We start from the raw sequence: 27,534 nt of genomic DNA, 5'->3' as shown, positions 1-27,534 counted from the left end.
GGGGTGAGCTGCGAGTCTGTCGTCAGCCGGCCATTGAATGCGATCAGATCAAGTGGTGCTCATTGGAGTTCATTAGCGGGCGCGTGTGATTAATTACCTGTTGCGGAAAATTTCCTTTGTTGTTTGTACAAACAAATAATATACCGCGCTGAAGGAACGTTACTGCGGGTGAAAAAGTTCATCAAATAGGCAAAGACATTTTTGTCAGTGGTTGGTAGTGCGAAGAAAATTAGGCGCATGTGTTTTTTTCTATTGTAACATCCTAGGCGAAATTCTGAAGATGGTGAGATGATCAATTAATTTTATTTTCTTCACTGTGAGTTCATGGAAACACTGATGCAAGCAGCAAGTGCGGTACAAGTTAAACAAATTTTTGATTGTGTTTCATCGTAACATGACCATATAATTTTTCGGACAGTTAATAATCGACTCATTATGGAAGGCATGGTGCGCAATCCGTACGAACTTTGGTGACATTTGAGCTATGGTGAAGCATTGTGCATTGCGAAACTTAAAAGCCAGAGAAGTTGCAAAATAATGGTCGGACACAAGCGGATAAGCCAAACGTGCCGAATAAACTCCTGGTAGAAGTCAACAGTTTTTGCGTTCATACGATAAACTATGATGTAGACATTTGACATCGTCGTCAGTGATGGAGATCATTATCGCGTTGATGATATATGCGGATTTCATGCTTGCGGGGGTCTACGGATGAAGCCATTGTTATGTGGACATTGTGTGTCATGGCATACTAGTACTTCTAACAAAAGGATAAGTAGAGAGACCCTTTAATTCTCATCACTGCAGCTGGTGGGATGATTACGTAATGGAGAACTGAGTAGAATTTAATTGATTACTTAGTCGGTGAAGTCTAGGGAATTGACAAATGATTCTAATGATTTGTTTTGACACTCACTCACGATTTAGGGAAACTCAAACTCTAGTAGCTGATAAATATTTTAATGGTTTATGTTAATCACCCCTGGATTTTTGCATTGAATTAGTTTTTAAAAATCGATTGCCGATGTCAGCTAAAATATTATGCAAATATTTTCAAGTAGATTCAATAGGAAAGAAATATGAACAGCACTTTAAACTACTGTTTTGTTAACCCGCAGTATTTTGTATCATTTTCCCGCTATAAGTTCTGCAGTAGGCTGTCCCAAAAAAAAAGATGTTGCAAAGGTCAAGGTGCTCAACCCTAAATTAGAAGATCATGTTATTTATAGTATTTTTGTAGAACATTTCGAATCGAACAAAGCTACAAAGGTCATTGCGCCAAATGACCTATGGTCGAATATCGACCATTTTTGATTTGAATGAAACATTGCACACGTATTTGGCTTAGCAAACTGAGCATTTTTTACAGATGGAGAGATTTTTTACACCCATGAGTTACATTCTAAAAGGGGGTATGCCTTTTGGCATAGGTTTTATTCGAAGCATTGTAGCCCAGAAACCATGGTTGTATAGAAAAACTGTCTGAGAATGAGTTGTAGGGAATTAAAAATGTACCTTGAAAAAATATACACTGTACAAAAAAAATTTTTTTTGACCAAAAAAAATTAAAAATAAACATTAAATTTCAGTAAAAAAAAAAGAGTTGAATTTTTCTATTTTTTTTTAAAGAAACTTTACGTTAATACGCAATTTTTTAAAAAAAGTCCAGGATGGAGAAATTAAAAATAATTTTTTTATGGTAGATTAATTGTTTTATAAAAATTCTAATTTAAACATTTTTAAAAATATTTGTATTCTGATGATTTTAAAAGATGCAGAGAGTCATTTTGAATCAAAAAGCTCTTGGTAGTAAACATTCTAAAGGCATCGGTTTTCGAGTTATTTTTAATGTAAGCTCGAAAAATTATAATTATTTAGGAAAATACATGTTTTTCTTAATTTGTCCATGGTTCTCCAGCAAAAACCATACGTTCATTCTCCACCTGTGAAAAATGCTCAGTTTGCTAAGCCAAATACGTGTGCAAAGTTTCATTCTAATCAAAAATGGTCGATTAAATTTTCGCGTAATTCCAGGCGATTTGAAATGATTTTGCTCGAAACCACTCTTTTGCACTTTTTGCAACCCTGTTCGATTCCCACATTTTTCCATATTTTTTTTTTTATTCTTGTAGGTTTAATTTTGAATATTTTACAAAGTTTGGTTCAGCATCGCATTCAGTTATTTGACCCACAGAGCTCATTAAACATCACAAAAAAATGATTTTTTCCCATAATTTTCAGATAAAACCCTTGAAAACACATACCTACAAAAAACTTTAATCAAGAACTGACATTTTGACTGGAAAGCGAGTGTCATGACGAAAAGTTTCATCAAAAGATCCTTGATAGCTTATCGGGGAGCTAAGTTATAGGCATTTTTACATGTAATGGAAATGTAATGGAAAATTAAGCATATTTACGAAAACTAAAGCTCAATGTATCGATTGCACAGTGTTTTATTTTGCCGTTAGTGATTCAAATGTTGATTATAGCCATAACGTATGTTCGGAGAAGTTTTAGGATATTCAAAAATGCATCTTTAATGTAGAATGATGGGCAATTGATCCATTAATGAATGAGATAGCATATTTATTTTTTTAATCAGATTGAGATAGATGCAAGGATCTTTTTTATGTAAATTTTTGTCATGAATCCTGCTTTCCAGTAAAAATTTCAGTCTCTTCTTCTTCACTTTGCAACATCGATTTTTTTGGGACACCCTGCCTACATGGTATGATTGTTATGCCCGTTTATATGTATTTTAATGTCATTGCTAAGAAAGTTAGTCAAATGTGTAGAAACTATGCGGAGAAATTTGACCTTGAACTTTCAATACTTTTTCATTCAGAGGCAAATTAAATTACCAGACATTTCTTTTTATTCTTATTAATGCTAAATTTCCTAGAATGAGATTTTTTGAAAATTAAAATGATTTTTGCTGTTATTTATTTTGACTATAATACGATATAAAATTGATAAATGTAGAATTCGAAATCTTATAAACAGTTGTATCTCGAGATTGGTCAAAGGTAGAAAAAAACACGTTTATAAAAAAAATGCAGATAATATGTTATTCTTTTGAGAAAAAAATATTCCGTTATAATTTTGATGAATTTTCGAGTTTTGCAACGAGAACCTTAGGGTTCCATCTACAGCTGCAAATTCCTTGCCAAATCTAGAACTTCCTGGCTTATTGGCGCAAACGAAACATTCAGCACATCATGTACGGTCGACTTTAAGCAATTTCGCGTTTTTAGTACCTGGTCACGCCAGAGTTTTGACGTGGAGCGTCCAACAACAGATTTATTTTCTCGGCTCTCACAGCTTTTTCAAAACAAAACAGATCAACGTGATTTTTGCCATCGGAAGAAACAGGTTTTTTTAACAGCCTGCTATCAAAAGATTTCAGACAGTTCAAATTATTCATAATGATTTCGGATTTTAAATGAATCAAACCTTATGAACTTGCTTTTTTTCATCGCAGATCCGTAAATCTAAATTATGGAAATTAATCTAGCAAAATGAAGCGATAAAACGTTTCTCAGCCTCTAGGTTTTCGACTTCCACCTCTTCAATTACTTTTTTCTGACATCAATGCGCTCTTATTTTTTATTAAACACAATACTTTACCCAATATAATTGTTTATTATAAATAAACCTTTTTTTTAATTTCTGACTTATAACTCTAAAGAACTCCACAAATTATTCTGCTTATTATATTTTTTTCTGGAATTTATGACTCTTAGTAATGTGATAAATTTTATTTCTCTGCAACAGTGGCAGCTTGCCATTGTACTCTGTTTCCAGAACAGTAAAGCATGATCGAAATTATGTCGATCCACAAAAAATATTTTGTCTTCAAAGTTATTCCATTAATTATTCTCTGTTTACTTGAAAGTGAGAAACAAATTTAACTTTCTTATCTCTTATATTTCTTTATTTATGGATTATTTTTTTCGAATAATGTACTAGTTTTCAAAAAAAAATAGCTTAGCATAGCATAGCATAAACAGCTGCACAACTTCGTAGTTGGTGCTAGCAACAGTATTCTGTTTACAAGAACAAATCACCTTCGTTCCTGAGCAGCAACATGAAATTTGGGATCTAATTAAATGTTACTAAACAAAGGTAAGATGTCTCCAGAGAACTGTTACCGCCCTGGCCACGCCCTTGCAACTGTTGGGGAACGGAAAAGGAATGTTAGTCCAACATTTAATTAAGAGAACCGCAGAGAACTCTACGTGCTCTCATAAATGTTAAATGAGATAGGAAATTTTAGTAGGAAAGGGAGACCCTGAGATACATCTGTTAGATGTTGCGGATCGATATAAGTATAAATTTTGAGAGCTAATAAGAGCTGAGGCTGCTGTGATTTACCGACTTTTTAGTTTTAAATGTATTTCATGCACTAGTTTACTAAGAGATATCTACAAAATCCGCAAATACCTGCAGATTAAAACTTTTCTATATTAAAGAGTAAGTCAAACATCGTTCAATCTAGACATAAGCATTCGTCTCTCTGGGTAGATATCTGTTAGTAAATTGGTGTATTGTTAAAATAAAAATATTCATGAACTAAAAAAATATTAGCGATAAAATTGAACTTTGTTCAGTGAAATTGTGTGTTTCATTATAGCAAACAATATTGTAAAACAATGAAAAATTGTTGGAAATTAGTACAAAAAGTTATACAGGTCGGACTCGATTGTATAAGTTAAGAACGCAAATAAATAGAATTCAACAGAGTAGGCAGTGTGACTTTGCACTCACTTGGATACGAGTGCAAAGTCACACTGCCTACTCTGGTTTTAAAACTTGCTTGCACATTTATTTTCGGTTTGCACGAAACCCTACTAACAGTGCATTACACTTGAGTTAGATTTGAGTTTGAATCCTGCATAACAACAATTGCATAAAAATCGAATTGCGATGAAATTCGCGCCGCGTCTGATACAACAGTTTATTGCATTGTCCTTAAAAAGCATAAATTCGATCTAAAAACAAAACTCATCGCGTCACATCATCGCCTGCATCGTTGGTTACATCGTGCACTGCATGAATTGCACGCATTTAAGGTGAAACGGGATTGTGGCCTTTTCCTATACAATTTTGAGGTTAGAGTTCTTTTTACTTCTGTATTTTGACCGTAAAAAATTCGGCTTCCACTAAATGAACAGCATTCAAATTGCTACTTAAGGCATGCAACAGTTGTGAAAACAATTAATCAAAGTTTCATGTACGTAGTCTTCATAAATAAAGAAAAAGTTAAATTGCAAAATTCGAGTTGATCGCGACCACGTCCCGTTTCACCTTAAATTATTTTTCATTTCTCCATCCTGGACTTTTTTTAAAAAGTTGCGTATTAATGTCAAGTTTCTTTAAAAATAAATAAAAAAAAATCAACTCGTTTTTCCTTTAAATTAAAATTTAATGTTTATTTTTAATTTTTTTGGTCAAAAAAATTTTTTTTGTACAGTGTATATTTTTATGATGCATTTTCGATTCGCTACAACTCATTCTCGGACAGTTTTTCTATACAACCAACGGTTTCTGGGCCACAATGCTTCGAATAAAACCTATGCCAAAAGGCATACGCTCTTTTAGAATGTAATTCATGGGTTTAAAAAATCTCTCCACCTGTGAAAAATGCTCAGTTTAAATGCAAAAACGTGTGCAAAGTTTCATTCAAATCAAAAATGGTCGATTGAATTTTCGCGTATTTCCAGGTGATTTGAAATGATTTAGCTCTCACTGGAATTCAATTATATCGATGCAATAGAACCGAGACTGCCGAGTTGACAGAATGCGCGTTAACAACTGAGTTCAAATCAGTACGACTTGAACTGCCTTGCAGAACGGTCGCATTTTACCAACAGCTCGGCTTGTCTTAACGGGAACGGTCGGCGGCAAAAATGGAAAGATTCTATTTTTTGCAACAACAACAAGCGACGGTCGACCGCTGTGTTCCGATTGGTCGAAAAAGAACGGAACGGTAGCGGTTGACCGCTGCAACAGTTAGTCTGATACAGGCTTCAGACTACCGAGAGATACTGGAAATTTTCCGCTTTCAAAAGGTAATCTTTTTTAAAGAGTATCTGTTGAATCGCAAAGTATTGAATTTGTTATTAACGTTTAACGAGTGATTAATGTGTATATTTGAGTTGGCAAAATTTGTGTAAAGTGAAAGTGAAGTGAATTTTGTCCTTAAATGCAAGGACGATCCAAAAAAGCTCGCTTTTATGCGGCTACGAAGGGGATCAAGCGGCTAGGGGATCAAGCATTTGAAGCTTCTCATTCTGAACAAAATGCCGGTATGAAGAAAGCTAAAATTCCACCTATTGTGGTGATACTTGCAAATTTTAAAGCTTGTCGTTCAGAACTTTAATCATTTCTTTCTGATGTTAAAGTTAATTTTCAAATTGGCCGCCGAGGTAAAATTCGTATTTTGGCCGAGTCTTCTGAAGGCCTTTAACATCTATTACAGTATTTGACTGAAAAGATATACAAATTTTATACCTATGATGCCAAAAACGAGAGATCGTTTAGGGCTGTTTTGAAAGGTCTTTCAAATGAGCAAACTGTTGATGAATTTAAGATTGTTTGACAGAATTACTTGGTTTTCCCCCAACCAAGTAATTTTGATGAAACGTAAATCAAACGCAAAAATTAATAATTCAGGAATACACCAGGAAAATTACTTGGTACATTTTGATCGTACCAAAGTAAGTAATTTTTAGAAATTTTTAGAAAAAGCACGTGTTTTATTCAACGTGCGAATAAAGTGGAAAAACTTTAAGAGACATGGAGGCATCCATAACTCACGCAATGCCGGAATTGTCAGGCCTATGGACATGGTACTCGTAACTGTCATATGACAACAAAATGCACGATTTGTGGTGACTCTTCTCACACAAAAGACATCTGCCCTGTGAAAGAGGCCACTGGAAATTTCAAATGTGTAAATCGTGGGGGTAAAAACAAATCAAATTCCTTTGATTTGAATTCCTTTTTGTTAGGACAAAAATTATTTCCTCTAGACAGCGTAGGCATTCAGAACAACCTGATGTCAATAATATTAATGTGGGTAATCAAAAGACTTTCAATACTGTTCAGGCATCACCAGCATTTCCTGTAGCTAGTGTGTCTGTAGGTAGTAATTCAAATTTAGAAAACAACAAATTAAAAATAACTAATCCAGCTCAGGCAACACCAGGCATTTCATATACTAGTGTCCTTTCGTGTTTGGTGCTGAAAAGTCAGCCAGTATTGATTTAGGTAGTACTACTGCAGTAAATTTTCTAAATTGGAATGCTCGCTCTTTAAAAGCGAAAGAAGATGATTTTCTTAAATTTTTTAACAGTCCATGATGTGCATATTGCCGTTGTGACTGAAACGCTTTTGAAGCCTAACATTAAACTAAAAAGAAACCCCAACTATATAGTTCACAGGTATGATAGAATTGATGTTGCCGGAGGTGGAGTTGCAATAGTTATCCACCGGCGAATAAAACATCGTGTTATGCCCCATCTTGAAACGAAGGTTATTGAAAGTTTGGGAATTGAAATCGAAACAGATATTGGTATTTTATTTATAGCCGCAGTGTATTTACTTTTTCAATGCACTGGCGAGCACGAGAAAAGAATCTAAGGTATTTATCATCGGTGATTTTAATGCAAAACATCGATCGTGGAATAATGCACAAAGCAATTCCAATGGAAAAATATTGTTCAACGATTGCTCGGCTGGATTTTATTCAGTTTTATTTCCAAATCCTACATGTTTTTCTGTTCTAACAGCTCCTACATGTTTTTCTTCTGTTAGAAATCCATCCACAATTGATTTAGTATTAACAAATCAAAGTCATTCATGCAGTGATTTGTTTACTCATGCTGATTTTGATTCTGATCATCTTCCTATAACTTTTTCCATATCCCGTGAAACTGTTTTAAATTCCACTAGGTCTGTGTTTAATTATCACAAGGCCAATTGGGATCAATATCGTATCACGATCGAATAAAGCTTGAATTGTGATATTGTTGTACAAAACTGTGCTGACATTGACGGAGCATTGGATGATTTTTGCAGTTTAATATTCAATGCCTGAAACTTATCAGTTCCTAAGGCTAGAGTGAAATTCAATACACCTATTATTGGCAACGAGCTTAAAATTCTTATACGTTTGGAAAACATACGGAGACGTCGATATCAAAGAACTCGTGATCCTGCTTTGAAAGTGTTTTTTAAAGATTTACAAACGGAAATCAAATATAGATTCACTTTCTTGCGAAATGAAACTTCATGAGAGAAGTTGAGCAACTAAAACCATATTCCAAACTATCTGGAAGCTTTTGAAGGTTCTTAAGAAACCTTCATAGCCCATTCCAGTCCTCAAAGATGGTGACCAAATATTTCTTACGAATGAACAAAAAGCTCAAAAACTTGCTCATCAGTTCGAGAGTGTTCATAATTTCAATTTGAACATAATGAGTCCTATTGTAAATGAAGTATTACAAAAGGAGTGCGTCTTGAACTGTCCTACAGATCAGACGTTTTTTCGGTTGCTTGTGGACTGGTCTTTGACTGCCTATAGCTTCAAAGTTTGTGTTTTGTCAGTGTGTCTTTTAAAGACTACCTGAAAGTTATTTCCCATCAGTCTTTCACAAGACTACCTACTTTTGAATTTAACATTTGTTTTAACTTTTTTCGTATCACCTGAAATGGCTGGACGAAAAAAGGAACCACGCATCGCTGCGGGAAGGAAAAGAGAGGCATCTCTTTCTGACACTTCGAGTGTCTGTAGTGAGAATCCTTTTGATATTTTGCCTGAGCAAGAAGCTGGTGAAATGGAAGTTATGAGTCATGAAACTATACAAAATGTCAATTCTTTTAAAAAGGAAAAAGTTCCACCTATTGTGGTAACTATTTCTTCTGAATTCAATATTTTCAAAAAGGAACTTTCAACGTTTGTTTCTGACGTTAAAGTTACCTATCAAATTGGTCGTAGAGGCAAATGATGCTTATTAGCCGACTCTATAAAGGGTCGTAATCGTCTTATTCAGTATTTAACTGAAAAGATGTATAAATTTTTTACATATGACACCAAGAACGCCAAGCCGTTCAAGGTTGTCTTGAAGGGTCTCACCAACGATCAAACCGTTGATGAGATCAAACTTACTTTAACAGAATTACTTGGCATAGCCCCTACCCAAGTAATTCTAATGAAACAAAAATCACGAGGCGATAACAGTCAGAGAACTGGAATTTCCCTTGTTAATTATTTAATTCATTTTAACCGCAATGAGGTTAACACCTTAAAATTTTTTGAAAAAGCACATGCTTTGTATAATGTGCGTGTAAAGTGGGAAATTTATAGGAAGTATGGCGGAGGTGAAAAGCATATCACCCAATGCCGTACTTGCCAACGTTATGGCCATGGTTCCAAATTCTGTAACATGGACCAAAAATGTCTTAATTGTGGAGCCTCTGCTCACAAAAAGGACACATGTCCTGTGAAAGAAAGTAAAAATTTTCGCTGTGCGAATTGTAACGGCAACCATATGTCAAATTTTTATCAATGCCCAGTCCGTTTAGCAATTGTTAAGGCAAGGCAAGGTAAACAAAATTAAATTTCTCAATTAAAACCAACTTCAAAACAAAATTCTCCAAGCGTACCAGTGACGCATAGTTTACCTATTCCTTTGCATACCCGTTTAACTTATGCACAGGTTACAGGTAGTTCGAACATTATACCGCCTAGTGTTGGTAGAAAATGACCGTTAATATGGGTAAGCAAAACACGCTAGAAAATAATTGTACACCTATTACTCGCTTGCTGCCGAAAATATTTTTTCTAATGTCAACTGCCTGGGGCCTATTACGGCAGGTAAACTTTCTTTTTTGCAACAGGCAATGTTCGATCTTATGAACGCCATGTTGCAGGCAAAATCAATGTTTGAAGCCATTCAAATAGGCACAAATTTTACTATTAAAATTGTTTCTAATTTAAAATTTAGCAATGATTTTAAATAAAACAATTAAAATATTAAATTGGTATGCTCGCTCATTGAAGGCCAATGAGAATGAGCTTTTTAATTTTTTAACAGTAAATAATGTGCATATTGCAATTATTACTGAAACATTTTTGAAACCTAACATAAAATTAAAATATGATCCCAATCACGTGGTTCATAGATATGATAGGATTCAGGGTTCCGGCGGTGGAGTAGCAATTGTTATTCATCGCCGAATCAAACATCGTGCTCTTCCCCATCTTGAGACGAAAGTTATTGAAACTTTGGGAATTGAAGTTCAAACTGAACTTGGGATTTTATTTATTGCCGCAGCATATTTACCATTTCAATGCACACGCGAGCTCAAAAATTATTTTAAAGGTGATTTACAAAAACTCACCAGAAATCGTTCGAAATTTTTCATAATCGGCGATTTTAACGCTAAACATCGTTCATGGAATAATTCTCAAAGTAATACCAATGGCAAAATTTTATTCAATGATTGTTCTTCAGGGTACCATTCTATTTTGTCTCCGAATAGTCCTACATGCTTTTCTTCTGTAAGAAACCCTTCAACAATTGATTTGGTGCCAACAGATCAAAGTCATGTATGTAGTGATTTGATCACACATGCTGACTTTGTTTCTGACCATCTTCCAATAACTTTTTCTTTATCACATGAATCAGTTTTAAACCCTATGAGCTCTGTTTTTAATTATAACAAGGCTAATTGGGAAAGATACAAAACTCATATTGAGAGAAATTTCAATAATGAGCTTGATTTGCAAAACGAAGTGAATATTGATTCCGCTTTGGAATCATTAAAATGTGCAATTGTTGATGCCAGGAATTATTCTGTTCCAAAGGCTCAAGTGAAATTTGATTCACCAATAATTGACGAAAATCTTCAACTTCTAATTCGTTTGAAAAATGTCCGCAGACGTCAATATCAACGTTCTCGTGACCCTGTTTTTAAAACTATTTTTAAAGATTTACAGAAAGAGATTAAACATAGGTTTACTCTTCTGAGAAATCACAATTTTGAGACTAAAGTTGAAAAATTGAAATCATATTCAAAACCTTTTTGGAAGCTGTCGAAGATTCTTAAGAAACCTTCAAAGCCTATTCCAGTTTTAAAAGATGGTAAACGTTTTCTTGTATCCAATGAACAAAAGGCCCAAAGACTTGCTCAGCAGTTTGAGAGTGTTCATAACTCAAATTTGAATTTTGTGAGTCCAATTGAAAATGAAGTCACACGTCAATTTGATTTAATTTCTTCCCAGATTTTTTTACCTGCAGAAATAATTGAAACTAATTTGAATGAGAATAAATTAATTATTAAAAATTTCAAAAATATAAAAGCACCTGGTGACGATGGAAGCTTTAACATATTAATCAAACATCTCCCTGAGAGCACAATAGAATTTTTAGAAAAAAAATTTCAATTGCTGCTTCAAAAGTACATATTTGCCCAAATTATGGAAAAATGCAAAAAATACTCCAATTTTAAAGCCGGATAAGAGTTCAGCTGAGGTTTCAAGTTACCGACCAATTAGTTTGCTTTCTTCAACAAGTAAACTGTTTGAGAGAATTATTCTTAACAGAATGATGTCACACATCAACGAAAATTCAATTTTTGCAGACGAACAGCTTGGATTTCGCCATGGGCATTCCACTACTCATCAATTGCTCAGAGTTACTAATATGATACGAGCTAACAAATCTGAAGGTTATTCCACTGGAGCTGCTCTTTTAGACATAGAAAAAGCATTCGACAGTGTTTGGCATAAAGGTTTGATTGCGAAATTGCAAACTTTTAATTTTCCAATTTTCCTAATCAAAATTTTTAAAAATTATCTTACTGATCGAACTCTGCAGGTTGTCTATCAGAATTCAAAAGCTGATAGATTTCCTGTCAGAACAGGTGTGCCTCAAGGTTCAGTCTTGGGTCCAGTCCTGTACAACATATTCACTTCAGATCTTCCTGATTTGCCTCCAGGATGCACAAAGTCATTGTTCTGCGATGACACAAGCATTTCCGCAAATGGAAAAAGTCTTCGTGTCATATGCAGTCGATTGCAGAAAAGTTTAGATATTTTTTCTTTCCACTTGCAAAAGTGGAAAATCTCTCCCAATGCTTCTAAAACTCAAATGATAATTTTTCCTCATAAGCCTAGGGCTTCTTTCCTCAAGCCAAACAATAATCACGTTGTCGAGATGAATGGGGTTATTTTAAGTTGGTCTGATAGGGTAAAGAACTTGGGCCTAATTTACGATAAAAAACTTATTTTCAAAGAGCACATTAAGAGTATACAAGCCAAGTGCATCAAATATACGAGATGTTTATATCCTCTCATTAACAGGAATTCTAAACTTTGTTTAAAGAACAAACTTTTGATTTACAAACAAATGTTTAGACCAGCAATGCTTTATACTGTACCGATATGGTCAAGTTGCTGTTCAACAAGGAAGAAAACGCTTCAAAGGATTCAGAATAAAATTCTGAAAATGATTTTGAAGCGTCCTCCTTGGTTTGGTACACTCGAATTACATAGACTTACTGATGTTGAACCATTAAAAGCTATGTCAAATAAAATAATTAACAATTTTCGACGAAAATCGTTGCAATCCTCAATTGCTACGATAAGCTCTCTTTATAGCCAAAAAGTTAGCATTTAAGTTAGTTGTAAGTTTACTTTTCTTTCTTGACAAGTAGGTTTAAATCCCTACGAATGATAAGTCCTAATTGCGAAAGCAAACAAATCCTAACAACTAAAATTACAAATTACTCACAGTGTTGAGAAGTCACCATTTGTAATTGGACACACATACTCATTATTTACTAACATTTATCATAAATACTTAAGCTACTAACAAATCCCCCCCTTAAAAAAAAAAAGTATTACAAAAGTATGATCAGATCACCAGTCAAGATTTTTTTTCCTGAAGAGGTACTGGAATTAAACTTGAATGAAATACGGACTATTATCAAGAACTTTAAAAACATGGAAGCACCAGAAGATGATGGGATTTTTTATATCCTCCTCAAAAGACTTCCGGAAAGCTCTTTAAATTTCTTGGTGAGAATTTTTATCAGATGCTTTGAATTAGCATATTTTCCCTCAAAATGGAAAAATGCCAAAGTCACTCCAATTTCAAAATCTGAAGAAAATCCAGCCGAAGCATCAAGTTATCGTCCAATTAGTTTACTCTCTTCTATAAGCAAACTTTTTGAAAGAATGATTCTTAAAAGAATGATGACACATATCAATGAAAATGAGCAGTTTGGATTTCGCCATGGGCATTCCACTACTCATCAGTTACTTAGAGTGGCTAATATGATTCGTACTAATAAATCTGAAGGTTATTCAACTGGAGCTGCTCTTCTAGACATAGAAAAAGCATTCGACAGTGTTTGGCATAAAGGTTTGATAGCTAAAATGTCAAATTTCCGTTTTCCTCTTTAAATCACAAAAATGATACTAAGACTTGACAGACCGCACTCTTCAGGTTATCTTTTTGAATAGTAAATCTGATAGATTGCCTGTAAGAGCTGGTGTACCTCAAGGAAGTATCTTGGGCCAAGTCTTATATAATATTTTTTCTTCTGATCTTCCTGATTTACCACCAGGATGTGAGAAATCTCTGTTTTGTGACGATACAAGAATTTCCGTAAAAGGAAAAAGCCATCGTGTTATATGCAGTAGGCTGCAAAAAAGTCTAGATATATTTTGACTTCCCTTCTTTGTATGGATCTTCAAAATTTTCTTTATGGGTTGCTACGCTTTGTCAGATAGCTTCCCTCATTTTCCATCGAACGTATTTTATGGATGTTCTCTTGTGACATATTAGCTCTAGATAAGTCATATTTGATATTATAAGAAAAATTTTACTACTATATATAATCGAGCCCGACTTGTATTGAAAAAAATTAATTCATTCTCAAAAGAACTCCGCAAAATAGTAAGATAGAATCTTCGACAAAGGGTGTCATCTTTCTTTGTCAAGTTCAATTCGTAAAGAATAAAGAAAGAATATTGACCCAAGCTTCCTTTCCGCAAAAGCGAATTGCCGGAGTTTAACTCCTTTCATCAAATCCATCAGCATCTTCAGCTTGGATACTCCACCTTTTTGCTAATCGATAGTCCAGCTCGTTTTTTAGCTCGATTCACAGTTGTAGCCGTCACTCCCAGTTTGCATGCGACATCTCGGACAGAAAGGTTGGAAACCCGGGTGAAACTCTTTTCGTTGTTTTTTTTTTGGCATTCGAATTTCGATTTCCCCCCCGATACTGTCTTCCTGACATTCAACAGACTTTCTCCAAACACTTTGGTACGTTGGTTACGGTTGATTTGACCACATTCATTAATTTTGCCAACTTAACGTGCGTATAGTTCGGATTTTCGCGATGCACGAGCAGAATTTTCAAGCATTGCTTCTCTTGCTTCGACGCTATTTTCACTACTGAAGAGCAAATGTAAAAATTGATTGAATCATGATACTATACACAGACACACACATCTTTAATATGAGGGGGGGTTCAGGTTTTATTTTATACATAATAAAAGTAATAAGACAAATTGAAGTGGAAAAAATGGATTTTTACGTACAAAAATAAGAAAAGTAATATGCGTTTCTTACTTAAGGAGAACTAATCACAAAATAACAACTTCTATACAATGGAGAATATTTAATGGAACAACTATGCTGAAAAAAAAATCTTGATCATATTTTTGCCGCTTTGAAACAGTGTGCATTATGAGCTTTGATGAACAGAATAAAGCGTTTTTTCAGACACTGCTGCCTATGCATTAGGGTGGCAATGAGTTGTACGAGAAGAATTTGACCTTTGATTTTCGCTTAGAAGTAGCACTGAAAAGCTTCGTCATCTCGAAAAAAGCCTCCATTCAAAATTTCAGCTTTCGACTTTTTCGAAAATTTTTTTTTTTTCGAGACAACACTAAATCTCGACTTTTCATGCATTTCTAAGACTTTTGGCATCAAAAAAAATTTTCAATATCGACAATTTTTGTGCTTTTTTTCATCGATATTTTTGTAAAACTTTGGCCGCTTTGGGGCACGTGTTCCAAAAGTCCGATTAAGCTTAAATATTGCATGGAGGCTTTTTTGAGAAGACGAAACTTTTGATTATTTTAATTGTTGTTTTTTTAATTGTTAATGATTCGATGATGTTTTTGAATGACCGGATTCATGATAGTGAATCGATCAGTTCATATTTGCATTAACCTATTCAGTAACAAAATCATCAGTATTGGTTACTGCTTGCATTGCTTCAGCGGCGTTCTGAAAAATATTACCAATACCAGTACAAATCATCATGACAATACTAGCAACGGTTAATATATCATATATGTAATGCTTTTGAGCATCCAATACATTGAACATTTGCTAGAGCACCAAATGTATTATGAACAACACACATCCGTTGTACTGGTTCCAAAATAGTACAGTAAAGTATTTTTTAACACGATCCTACGTACCGTGCAAAAAAACCGCATTATTTGGAAAAAACGTCGAAAAAAAATCGTGTCAAAATGTAACTGTGCAAAAAAACACCCTACTTTAGTCTGTTACCGTAACTGTTACTTACTGTAACTGTTTGATACGAGGAGGCAAAAAAAAACCGTGTAAAAACCGCGTTGTTTGAAAAAACGTCGTGAAAAAACGTCGTGAAAAAATGTCGTAAAAAACGTTAAAAAAACTACTGTACAAGAGATGCGCTAACTTAACACAATATTGATGTGGTTCCGTACCATCCAACTTTTGCGTGTAACGAACAAAAAAAATTCAACGAATACAGATACAGATACACAGATTTATTTGTATTTTGAAGATTTTTGGGTTGAAGCAACAGATTTCCATCAAAAAGTATATAGTTACAGATTTTACAAAATAGCTATTTATTTGTGTAAACATTTTAAACTTTAATAGGGTATCGACTCTATTATCGTCAGGTTTTACCTATCATCATCCGAGGGTTAATGAAGTCATAGATAACTAATCTTTTGCAGGAAGTTGCTCTGCATTATGAAGAACCATCATGCAAGTAATTAACGCTCTAACACATCATTTACTTCCGGACGATAATAGGTAAAACCTGACGATAACGAGCCGATACCCTATACAATTTTGGTCAAATTGAATATACTTTTAATAACTTTCACGTTTCAACTGAAAAATAAATTTTAAATTTAAACACCATAAACGCTACGAAAAATTTTCATTTGCAGATTCCATGCAGAGAGAGTTTTATAATTTCCAGCTAAAATTATCAATATTGGTTCATTCCACGGTTGGATTTCATATTGCTTGGCTAAATAATATTTAAGCTCTTGCACATACATATTTTCTTCATGTTTTATACATATATTTTTGTGTCAGATACAGACGTTCAGTTTTTTTTTTAAAGGAAAATACAGATTCAAACATGGCAAACCTACTCGGTGATACCGATAAATTACCGAGATTCAGCAGTAAATTCTAAGTGTGTATGTCACCAATAATCTCATTCGAAAATATGAGTTGCATTGATACACCAATTCTGGGTCCAGTTATGTGCTGTTATGCAATTACGCATCAAGCTTTTTAGGTATGGTCAGCATGCTGTTGAATCTCGCCGTCAACTCGGCAAGATCGACAATGAAAAATTTATTGTTACCCATTTCCATAGAGAATCCTTACAAAAAATGCATGCTAACCTCAACCTTGTCACACAGCAAAATTGGCCTTTTCACGTTACTCTCTTCGGGTGCACTTTGCTGCTCTCGATTATTTTCCCATTAAAAATGTCCGTCTTGGCTGCCGCACGGTTAACAGTCCGTAAAATCATCGACAGCTGGCACTTTACGTATTCGCGACCAGTCGTCTATGAAGATAAACAGAAAAAACGCCCACACTCACCTGCTTAGGTACCATTCAACCTATGGCTCACGAACCGGCCGGCTGAAGACAATGTTACTGAGCCAGGCCGCAGCCGGGCCCCCTTGCAAGTTCTCCTAGTGAAGATCGCCGTGCTCAGATTCGTCGTTCACCCTTCCGCCCGGCGAGCCCGGTTTGGGTTCTTTTGTTGCCTAGATTAGCCGACGTTATCCGTGCCGAACACGATTGCACCGCACTCTGTAGCTGTAAATGCGCGCGTGGTTTTTCATGTTGGGTTTTTGGTTACACATTACGTAACACATCTGCGTCGATTGGGGGATGCTCGACTGAAAAAGACTTCACTCGTGATGTTTGAGGTGATTTTTTTCTTAGACGGTCAGTTGAAAAATAACTGCTGATATATGCTGTGTGTCTTGTCTCTACGCAGCTGCGATTGGGAAACAAATGGCACCAATAGCACATGGAGTTTATTAAAATATTTCAAAATTTTAAATAGTCCTCATAACATGTCAAAAAGTTTCAGCAAGCCTCTGCTACTGGTAATCACAGCAATTGAGTCCTAAAGCTATACCAGTTTTTATATATCATTTGAAAAAGCCGCGTTTTCTGAGCAAAACGTGATTTTTGAAAAATGTTTACCGTTTTTTCTTCGATTTGTAAATGAGGAATAAAAAAAGTGCTCGAAAGGTCTTAGATGACGTTTCGCCCATGTACGGTTTATGAGAGAACTGTCATTTAAGGCATTTCGAGCAGTTTTTCATTCTTCATTTAAAAATCAAAGGAAAATGATGAACAATTTTTAAAAATCACGTTTTGCTCAGAAAACTGCACTCTTTCAGCTGATATATAAAAATCAGAAAACCGTTTAAAACTTTAGGACCCAATTATACGTAACTGATCAGCGTAATCAGTCATGCATCTGCTACTTCACTTTGGCCAGCAATCCATCTGACAGTCGTAAAATTTTGCTTTCATTCAAGTAACCTGAAGTGCTGCCTTCTCAAGCAGTTCGCATGGATGCTATATTGGGGTTAACTCCCAGTAAGGCAATCATCTGCAATAAAATCACGATTCTGGTATCGCTGCAGCCCATGTTGCGAACTCTATCGGTGTTGGGGCGGGTGAAAAAAAAACGTGAATAAGCAGTTCGTCTTCACCTTTCGGATTCTAATACACTAAGTAGGTACTGCCTTTAACGCTTCTTTTACAGCCCAGGAAGAAGAGATTTCGGGCGGGTGTAAGAGACATTTTTTGCCATCATTGTTTCACGATGAATTGTTTTTCTATTATCACGCTTCGCGACGATTGGGTAACCGGGAATGATTAATGATACTTTGGAAAAAGTTCAAGTGTTTCGTTTTAAGTGTCAGAGTACAGAGAACCCAAATTGGTTTGCTCGAGTATCGTCGAATTACTGGGGCAACGAAGCATCATATTGAGTGACGCGCGCAGTGACTTAACCTCTGATAGAAGACCTTTTTAAAATCTCGAGAGAAGAATCTTTGTGAAACTCTTCACTCCCGCAATAGGTAGTTTTTGTGTAAATGAGCCTTTCGGTAGTTAAAACTTGATGAGGCATAACTATAAAACAAATGGAACTGATTAAAATCACAACAAAGAGACAGTACATAGTAAAATACCAAGCAAGCTAGTCTTTAGACTGAAATAAAATTGAAGGATTTCAAGCCAGTTTGTATAAGGCCGTTACAAATTTTATTTTCATTTTATGTCACCCCCCTTCAAAAATCTTGAATATTGGAAGGGGAAGAAAAAAAAGCTCAAACCGTTTTGTTCATTTCATTGGTTTTCCGACAGCATAAATGCTTAATTTAGCAACAAACAAGTCAGGTGACAGCGAGAGTGTCGTCGGAAGGCAAGCGAAATAATAATAATAATAATAAATTGTTATTTTTCAACATTTATTTGAGTGCAAGTTACAAACGTCATAATCCTTCTTCATACGATTCCTCCAATGCCGCACTTTTAGCTACTTCTAATAATGCTATATTCTTCGACACCACCATGAAACAAGACATTTCTGGTATCCCGGATCAATTGCGACCCCAAGAGATCCATAAGATTTTTTCCAATAAGTTTAAACATGTTAGTTATGATAAAAGGTTTTTCACTGACGGATCTAATCTAGATGAGTCCACTGGCTTCGGTGTTTTCCACGAAAATTTTACCGCCTCCTACAAACTCGATGCTCCTGCTTCCGTGTACGTCGCAGAACTTGCTGCTATTCAGTACTCTCTTGGAATCATCGAAACCCTACCCATAGACCACTACTTCATCTTCACAGATAGTCTCAGTGCCATTGAGGCTCTGCGATCAATGAAGCCTGTGAAGCACACCCCGTATCTCCTGGGGAAAATACGGCGGTTTTTAAGTGCTTTAACAGATAAAAATTACCGGGTTACCTTAGCGTGGGTCCCTTCTCATTGCTCGATTCCGGGTAACGAAAAGGCTGACTCTTTAGCTAAGGTGGGTGCTATTGACGGCGATATTTATGAAAGACCAATTGCTTATGATGAATTTTATAGCATTTTGCGTCAGAGAACACTCAACAGTTGGCAATCATCATGGAACTCAGATGAACTGGGACGGTGGCTACATTCCATTTTTCCTAAGGTATCGACGAAAGCATGGTTCAAGGGGTTGGATGTAGGTCGGGGCTTCATTCGCGTGATGTCCAGACTTATGTCCAATCACTATACGTTAAACACGCATCTCTTTCGTATAGGGCTTGTAGACAGTAATCACTGCGTTTGTGGCGATGGCTACCATGACATCGAGCATGTTGTTTGGTCGTGTACCGAATACTGTGGTGTTAGGTCTGAGCTTATAGATTCCCTTCGGGCCCGAGGAAAACAACCGAACGTACCCGTTAGAGACATTCTGGGAAGCGGTGATCTCCAGTACATGACACAGCTATACGTGTTCATAAAACACGCTGGTATTAAAATATGAAACTCTTCTATCTATTTGTTAGATTACCATTCCCGCTACACGCTGAAAGAAGATGATACACTAAGCTGGAGACACTCAAACGAAGACTCGGCATCTTTATGTTCACGCAGACACCTCAGTCCAAACTGCTCAAATAGAACATCACTGCTTAGCCATGTACAAATAAATAAATCGTATAACTCAATATAGTTAAAATCAAAATTGTAACTCCCCTCCTCTCACCTTAAATCCCCACTAGCTCGTAGTCGGCCGCGAGAATAAAGAAAAGGCCTCCCTCTTTTCCCTGCTAATTAAGAATTTAAAAAAAATGTACTTGGCTCAGTTAAACATAAATTGTATCGTGCCGTGTCAAATAAACTATTTAAAAAAAAAACAAACGTCATAACTTGCACACAAACTTTGATCAAAGATATTTCTTTTTTTTCGTCTCGGTGTTATTTATTTTTTGCCACCCCCTCTGCTAACTTTGATAACCTTGGACATAAAAAGAATTCGAAATTTGTATCAGCCTAAGAACAAGAAGTTTACAACAATTTCATGCACATCTGTAGTTTATTTTTGGCTTTGTATGCATGAAACATTACTTTTACAAGTAAGAAAAGGATCGTGCTTAGAGATGCCTACATCAGATATAAACAATATTGATCAGAGGCACCAGACGCATGGTTGTTTTGCATAATTAATCAAGGTCAATACGCGAATAGTTAAAGAAGAGCTGAGTAAATCTTTCAGAATCCGCTTCGTGCTAGGTATCGTTTCCGCCTCATTACCCGCAAGCGAAGAGTGGTGAGAGAAAGCAATATTCCGACTTTTTTTTTCTCTTTTACTATCAAAATTAAAACGAAAATAAGATCTTCAAAACGTACTGTTGTCGATGAATCTTAAAAAAAATGCATTTCAAAACATGTATGCACCACTTTTAACGTTATTATTTTCCCAAAAAGATGACTGAAGCACACAAATTCAAAATTTGTTTGTCATAAATTTTCATTTTGCATATCAAGCACATATTTTGAAATGTCAACTGCACACAATCTTTCGTTACGAAATGAATTCTCACGCGCATTTGAGATTGGCCTGCCTCCGCCGAATAAACTCACCACTTCTGGCTATTGCGCGGCTGCCACGCGGAGCCTAATTTATTAGTGTCCTTCAACCTTCCGTACTATTTACATATTTTTGCAAGTCATACCCACCTTTTGTTTGGACTGATCTACCATCCGCGATTCATTGACAAAAGCCGCTGCAGAATTTATGTGAAAATAAATATAACTTATGTTATCCATTTGCACGCACGCGTTGTTCATATATCTACGAACAAAACCGATTTTTTGCGCTCAATGTAAACATCTCGAAACACTTAGAAAATAGACACAAAATGCGGTTATAATCCACCCGGTAGCAATCAATCTGTTTGCACTTGAAAAAATTTACCTAGGCAGATATTAACTAACGCAGTAAACAGAGACACACCTTGAGTAAATGTCGAAGCTATATAAAATAAATTTACTATAAAACAAGTTACGCCTCCTTCGGTCCGTTCGGCTGGTCATGTCAGGATGGCAATCACGTCCGTCATGAGAAGATGACACTGCACAGCCTGCTGCTGCCGAAATCGATTATGTCATGTTTCGGATTTGTTAGCACACTTTATCAGCAGCACCACTATAGGGTAAGGGACCCATAATTCGCCCTGACCCCATAATTCGCCCACCCACTAATCACCGAATTGTTTACGGGGTTTGTCATTGAATTATGCCAAATAATAATTTATTTTCATTCTCAGCTGTTTCTTTTTTATGTTTAAACACGGTTCTAAGAGTTGACACTATATAGCGAACAATAAAAAAAATAGGTGGGCGAATTTTGGGTACTCGAATAAAGTGGGCGAATTATGGGGTCGTTACCCTACCAGTTTTGTAACGCCACCGGCCGTCAGCGATTAGAAACAAAGTTAACCTTCGAATGTTTATATTCTGTTTGTCTGGTAGCAGCTAGCAGTCACAATACCGCAGGAATAATAACAAGAGGATAGCAAATAACTTTGCGTTATCATTGTTCTGAGCAGGACGTTCTTGTTTCGTTATTTTTTTGTAAATGGGAATTTCTTGCAGAAAAGGAGCGGAAGTTATATTTTGTAGAGGTAACTACAACAATTGCTATAGATTATTTGATGTAACTGTAGTATCGGAATGCCAGAACCGGGCTAAAGCCCTATCGTTGAAAAAATATTCGAGCAAATCGTGCCTTGAATGTTTACTTTTGAACCGAACTCACGCGATAAGACTCCGAGCAGTATGGTCCATAAGATGTATCATTTGAATATTTCAACGACGGCTAATTAAGGGGTTGTATACCTTTTTGGTCGAGAAAAATGGTGGAAGTTTGGATTTATTTTTAAGTGCATAGCACCATTTTCATTGCATCAAAGTGGTATTTTTCTGAAAGTACAGTTTATCAACAACAACAAAAATACGTTTGATTTTGAGATATACCAATTATTACTAGAGTAATGGCCGTTTCCCCGAATCGCTATTTTTTGCAGAGGCTTGCGGTAATCCTGATAGAGACTCAGCGGGTCAACCGAAATAAAAAAACTCATATTATTTCATTAGTTTAGAAGTGTGCCGTGTCCTTGAACGATCGCTTTTATGAGTATTTTGTTTTCAGTGCAAACGGGAACGTTTTTCCCAAAAAATGCACGTTTTTAGCGCTAAAAATTGCGTTTAAAATTTTTTTGCGGCAAAATGTAACTGCATGTTTCAAAAAGCGATCTTTCAAGGACCGGCGAATTTTATAACGAAAATTTAAAAAAAAAGATGAAGGAAATCAGTTCAGTAGTTTTCCCGCAATCAGGATCACGTCAAAGTAATTTCTCGGAAAACACTACTCCGAGATAATCGCGTGCAAAGCTTCAAGTTTAGCTTATGTGGCCGTGGCGAGGCGCGCTGCAAATCGCTCGAACTTTCTTCCTTTTGCTCAAATCTTTATGAAAATTTGTGAAAATGTTTTCAGGATGTTGTATTTGAAGATAATGCAATAAAATTTTTTTCGGTTTTTTGAAAATTAAAAAGGTATATAACCCCTTAATCAAGGTTATAGGGAGTGTAACTTTTTCGCATGTTTCTTTGTGGTCTTATTGGTGGTGGTGTTAATCATTTCGATTTTAAATTAAGTCATACTCTGAATGTTGAATAGAAAATATACCAAACGAAAAGAAAAAAGAATCCATCATCAATCTCACCCGATAAATCATTGAATTGAATTGATATCTCTCGTTTTTTTTTTTCAACTCTTTATTACAGCGGCTGCTAGTGCTCTACACAGTGCTAGCAACGCTCTGTCGAGCGGAAATCACCACTCGACTCGGTCCAAACGGTTACGACTATCCGCGACCAGTTATTCCTTTCCCGCCACCATCGCCGCCATCTACGTCAAGACCTTGTCCGTTTGGAGGCGACCCTCCGTACTGCTGCACCAACGGCGGAAAAGGACCAAACTGTGAAGTGTCAAAGCCCTGTCCAGCAGGAGGTCAAGATATATTTAGAAATCCCAACTTAATTCATATATAAACAAATTCATAATTCATTTCAGGTGTACCACCTTATTGCTGCACAAATGGGGGTCAAGGTCCTAACTGTATAGTCCCAGCACCACCTTCTCCGCCTCCTACTCGGCCACCACCGCCACCTCCCCCTACATGTCCATATGGCGGAGTCCCACCCTACTGCTGCACAAATGGAGGTCAAGGTCCTAACTGTGTGGTACCAGCACCACCATCTCCGCCTCCTACTCGGCCCCCACCACCACCTCCAACATGTCCGTACGGCGGAGTCCCACCTTACTGCTGCACAAATGGAGGTCAAGGTCCTAACTGTGTGGTACCGGCACCACCGTCTCCGCCTCCAACTCGGCCACCACCGCCACCTCCCCCTACATGTCCATACGGCGGAGTCCCACCCTACTGTTGCACAAATGGAGGTCAAGGTCCTAACTGTGTGGTACCGGCACCACCATCTCCGCCTCCTACTCGGCCACCACCGCCACCTCCCCCTACATGTCCATACGGCGGAGTCCCACCCTACTGCTGCACAAATGGAGGTCAAGGTCCGAATTGTGTAGTACCGGCACCACCATCTCCGCCTCCTACTCGGCCTCCACCACCACCCCCAACATGTCCGTACGGTGGAGTCCCACCTTATTGCTGCACTAATGGGGGTCAAGGTCCTAACTGCATAGTACCAGCACCCCCATCTCCGCCTCCTACTCGGCCTCCACCGCCATCGACCCCCAAACCTTGTCCGTTCGGTGGAAGTCCACCATACTGCTGTACTAATGGAGGACAAGGACCAAACTGTGTTGTTCCTTCACGACCACCTCCAGGTCCGACGACACCTAAACCCTGTCCTTTCGGTGGTGTTCCGCCATATTGTTGTACGAACGGTGGATCAGGGCCCAACTGCTACGTTCCTGCTCCTCCGACACCGCCTCCAACACGTCCTCCTCCACCACCACCAACAGGTAACGCAAACGAATATCTCCCTCCATGTACCAACGGAGGGCAGGGGCCAAATTGTGTAACAAATCGACCTCCGTATCCGCCTGCGACAAAGCCTACTCAACCACCACGTTGCCCATCTGGAGGAGTGCCTCCATATTGCTGCACTAACGGAGGTCAAGGTCCGAATTGTGTAGTCCCTACAAGGCCTACACTGCTGCCAACCTCACCTGCCCCATGCCCATTCGGAGGTGTCCCACCATACTGTTGCACTAATGGAGGGCAAGGTCCAAACTGTGTGGTCCCTACAAGACCCACACAGCAACCAACTTCACCTGCACCTTGTCCATATGGAGGTGTTCCCCCATATTGCTGCACTAATGGAGGTCAAGGTCCGATTTGTGTAGTCCCAACGAAACCTGCACCACGTCCACCGACTACACCTGCACCTTGCCCATTCGGAGGTGTCCCACCATACTGCTGCACTAATGGAGGTCAAGGACCAAATTGTGTTGTTCCTACAAGTCCCACACCACGGCCAACTCCACCACGGCCAACTCCACCGCGACCAACTTCGCCTGCACCCTGTCCATATGGAGGTGTCCCACCATATTGCTGCACCAACGGAGGTCAAGGTCCGAATTGTGTAGTCCCAACGAAACCTGCACCACGTCCACCGGCTACACCTGCGCCTTGCCCGTTCGGTGGTGTCCCGCCATATTGTTGCACCAATGGAGGACAAGGTCCGAATTGTGTAGTCCCTACAAGACCCACACAGCGACCAACTACACCGCGACCAACTTCACCTGCACCTTGTCCATATGGAGGTATCCCACCATATTGCTGCACTAATGGCGGACAAGGTCCAAACTGTGTGGTACCTACGAAACCTGCACCACGACCACCGACTACACCTGCGCCTTGTCCGTTCGGTGGTGTCCCGCCATATTGTTGTACCAACGGAGGGTCAGGTCCAAACTGTGTTGTACCCACTCGACCCCCTCCTAGTACACCTGCTCCATGTCCCTTCGGAGGTCTTCCTCCATACTGTTGCACGAATGGAGGACAAGGTCCGAACTGTGTAGTGCCGACGAGACCACCACCTCCGAAACCAACTGAGAGTAATGAATATCTACCACCATGTCCAAATGGTGGAGTAGGTAAGAATATAAATGAACTGAACATTTCAGAAAATAACCTTCTCAATGTTAATAGGACCATCATGCCAAACACCGCGTCCACCACCACCAACTCCAGGACCGACACGACCACCTACCAGGCCTACGACCCCATCAGGCTGTCCCAATGGAGGAACCCCTCCGTATTGCTGCACAAACGGTGGCCAAGGACCTAACTGCATTGTACCAACGCCTCCACCACGTCCAACTACACCAACATGCCCCTACGGTGGAGTTCCTCCTTACTGTTGTACTAATGGCGGACAAGGGCCGAACTGCGTTGTTCCTACCCAGCCTCCTAGACCAACAACTCCCGCTGGGTGTCCATACGGAGGAGTTCCCCCTTACTGTTGTACTAACGGAGGGCAAGGACCAAACTGCATTGTACCTACTCAGCCTCCACGACCCACTACACCCACATGTCCTTACGGAGGAGTACCTCCGTACTGTTGCACAAACGGTGGCCAAGGACCTAACTGTATAGTACCTACGCCTCCACCACGTCCAACGACTCCACCACGTCCAACGACACCGACATGCCCCTACGGTGGAGTTCCCCCTTACTGTTGTACTAACGGGGGACAAGGACCAAACTGCGTTGTTCCTACCCAGCCCTCTAGGCCAACAACTCCCGCTGGGTGTCCATACGGTGGAGTTCCTCCTTACTGTTGTACTAACGGAGGCCAAGGACCAAACTGCATTGTACCTACTCAGCCTCCACGGCCAACTACTCCCGCCGGATGTCCAAATGGTGGAGTTCCTCCCTACTGTTGTACTAACGGAGGACAAGGACCTAACTGTGTTGTACCTACTCAGCCTCCACGGCCTACTACAACTACATGCCCATACGGAGGAGTGCCTCCATACTGTTGCACAAATGGAGGCCAAGGATCCAATTGTGTTATTCCTACACAGCCTACGAGGCCAACAACTTCTGCTGGATGTCCTAATGGTGGTGTTCCACCTTACTGCTGTACAAATGGTGGACAAGGTCCAAACTGCCAGTTACCACCCCCTGTCATACTAGACAAAGACGGATACCATTATGATAAGCCCAGTAAACCATTTAATTACTAACTGCACCGTCAGTAGAGCTATTTATTGACTCTCGTTTCTATTGTGAATATGTATTATAGTCAATATAAGCAAACCAAGTCAACAGTTAACGCGTTTGTGAAAAAAAAATCGCAAAAACGATAATTATTGTAAAAAAGAGCATATTTATATTCAAAGCAACTGGAAAATACTCGTTATATGTTGTGGTTAGACAGTTCGACGCCGTTATGAACCATTAAAAAGAATATCTTCAAGCGCCAACAACGGAGGCTTCAATAAACATTCTATCGCAGCAGTTTTCGTTTTCGTGAAAAGTCCATTAATACTAATCTACAATTCCATTATCTGTTACAGAAGAACTGACTTGCTCCTTTTTTCGTTTTTCGTTTTTTCGAGGGAAATCTTCCTATTTTCGATGTACAAGTGAAACGTTATGCTTATTCGAACTCGATTTGACGTTTTAATGTCAAGACTTGTTGAATAATCGCCAGTTTTTTAAGATATTAATTTGCAACAAAATAGATCATTGCATGGAGCGGCCTAACCTCACTTTTTGATAGTTCCGGAAAGCTCGTGGTGTTACAATTTAAAGAGATGAATCGTTTTTTGTTTTGTTGTTACGAAGATTGTGACCGATTCCATTAGAAATTGCTTGAGAAACTAGTAATAATGAATACATTTTGATTAGAGTAGACCAATCCCGAAAACCAATAAAACAAAAACATCTTCAAGTTCCATCGAACATTCACCTAGGTCAGCAAAATTTACCTTCCTGAACTGACAAATGACTTTCTGGGTTATTTACCCTTTTATAAAAAAGTTGTTACTTACAAAAATCAATTGTTACTCGAAAACATTATTGGTTTTTAGTAGTACAGTGTAGCACATTGCGTCAATGGAAGTTTACGGAGAGGCAAGGTAC

General features: G+C 37.9%; 1 protein-coding gene across 1 annotated transcript; it reads left to right on the top strand.

Annotated features, from left to right (window-relative positions):
* On the top strand, positions 1-26,897 carry LOC129723873 (basic proline-rich protein-like). Its single transcript, XM_055678345.1, has 4 exons — positions 1-283; positions 23,186-23,411; positions 23,475-25,538; positions 25,594-26,897. The coding sequence occupies exons 1-4, from the start codon at positions 281-283 to the stop codon at positions 26,631-26,633; spliced, it is 3,333 nt and encodes a 1,110-aa protein (XP_055534320.1). The 5' UTR covers positions 1-280; the 3' UTR covers positions 26,634-26,897.
* Positions 26,898-27,534: the final 637 nt, after the last annotated feature.

This window comes from Wyeomyia smithii, chromosome 2 (assembly GCF_029784165.1).
Source record: "Wyeomyia smithii strain HCP4-BCI-WySm-NY-G18 chromosome 2, ASM2978416v1, whole genome shotgun sequence".
NCBI classification, from domain to species: Eukaryota; Metazoa; Arthropoda; class Insecta; order Diptera; family Culicidae; genus Wyeomyia; species Wyeomyia smithii.
This window is presented reverse-complemented; position numbering and strand designations above follow the sequence as displayed.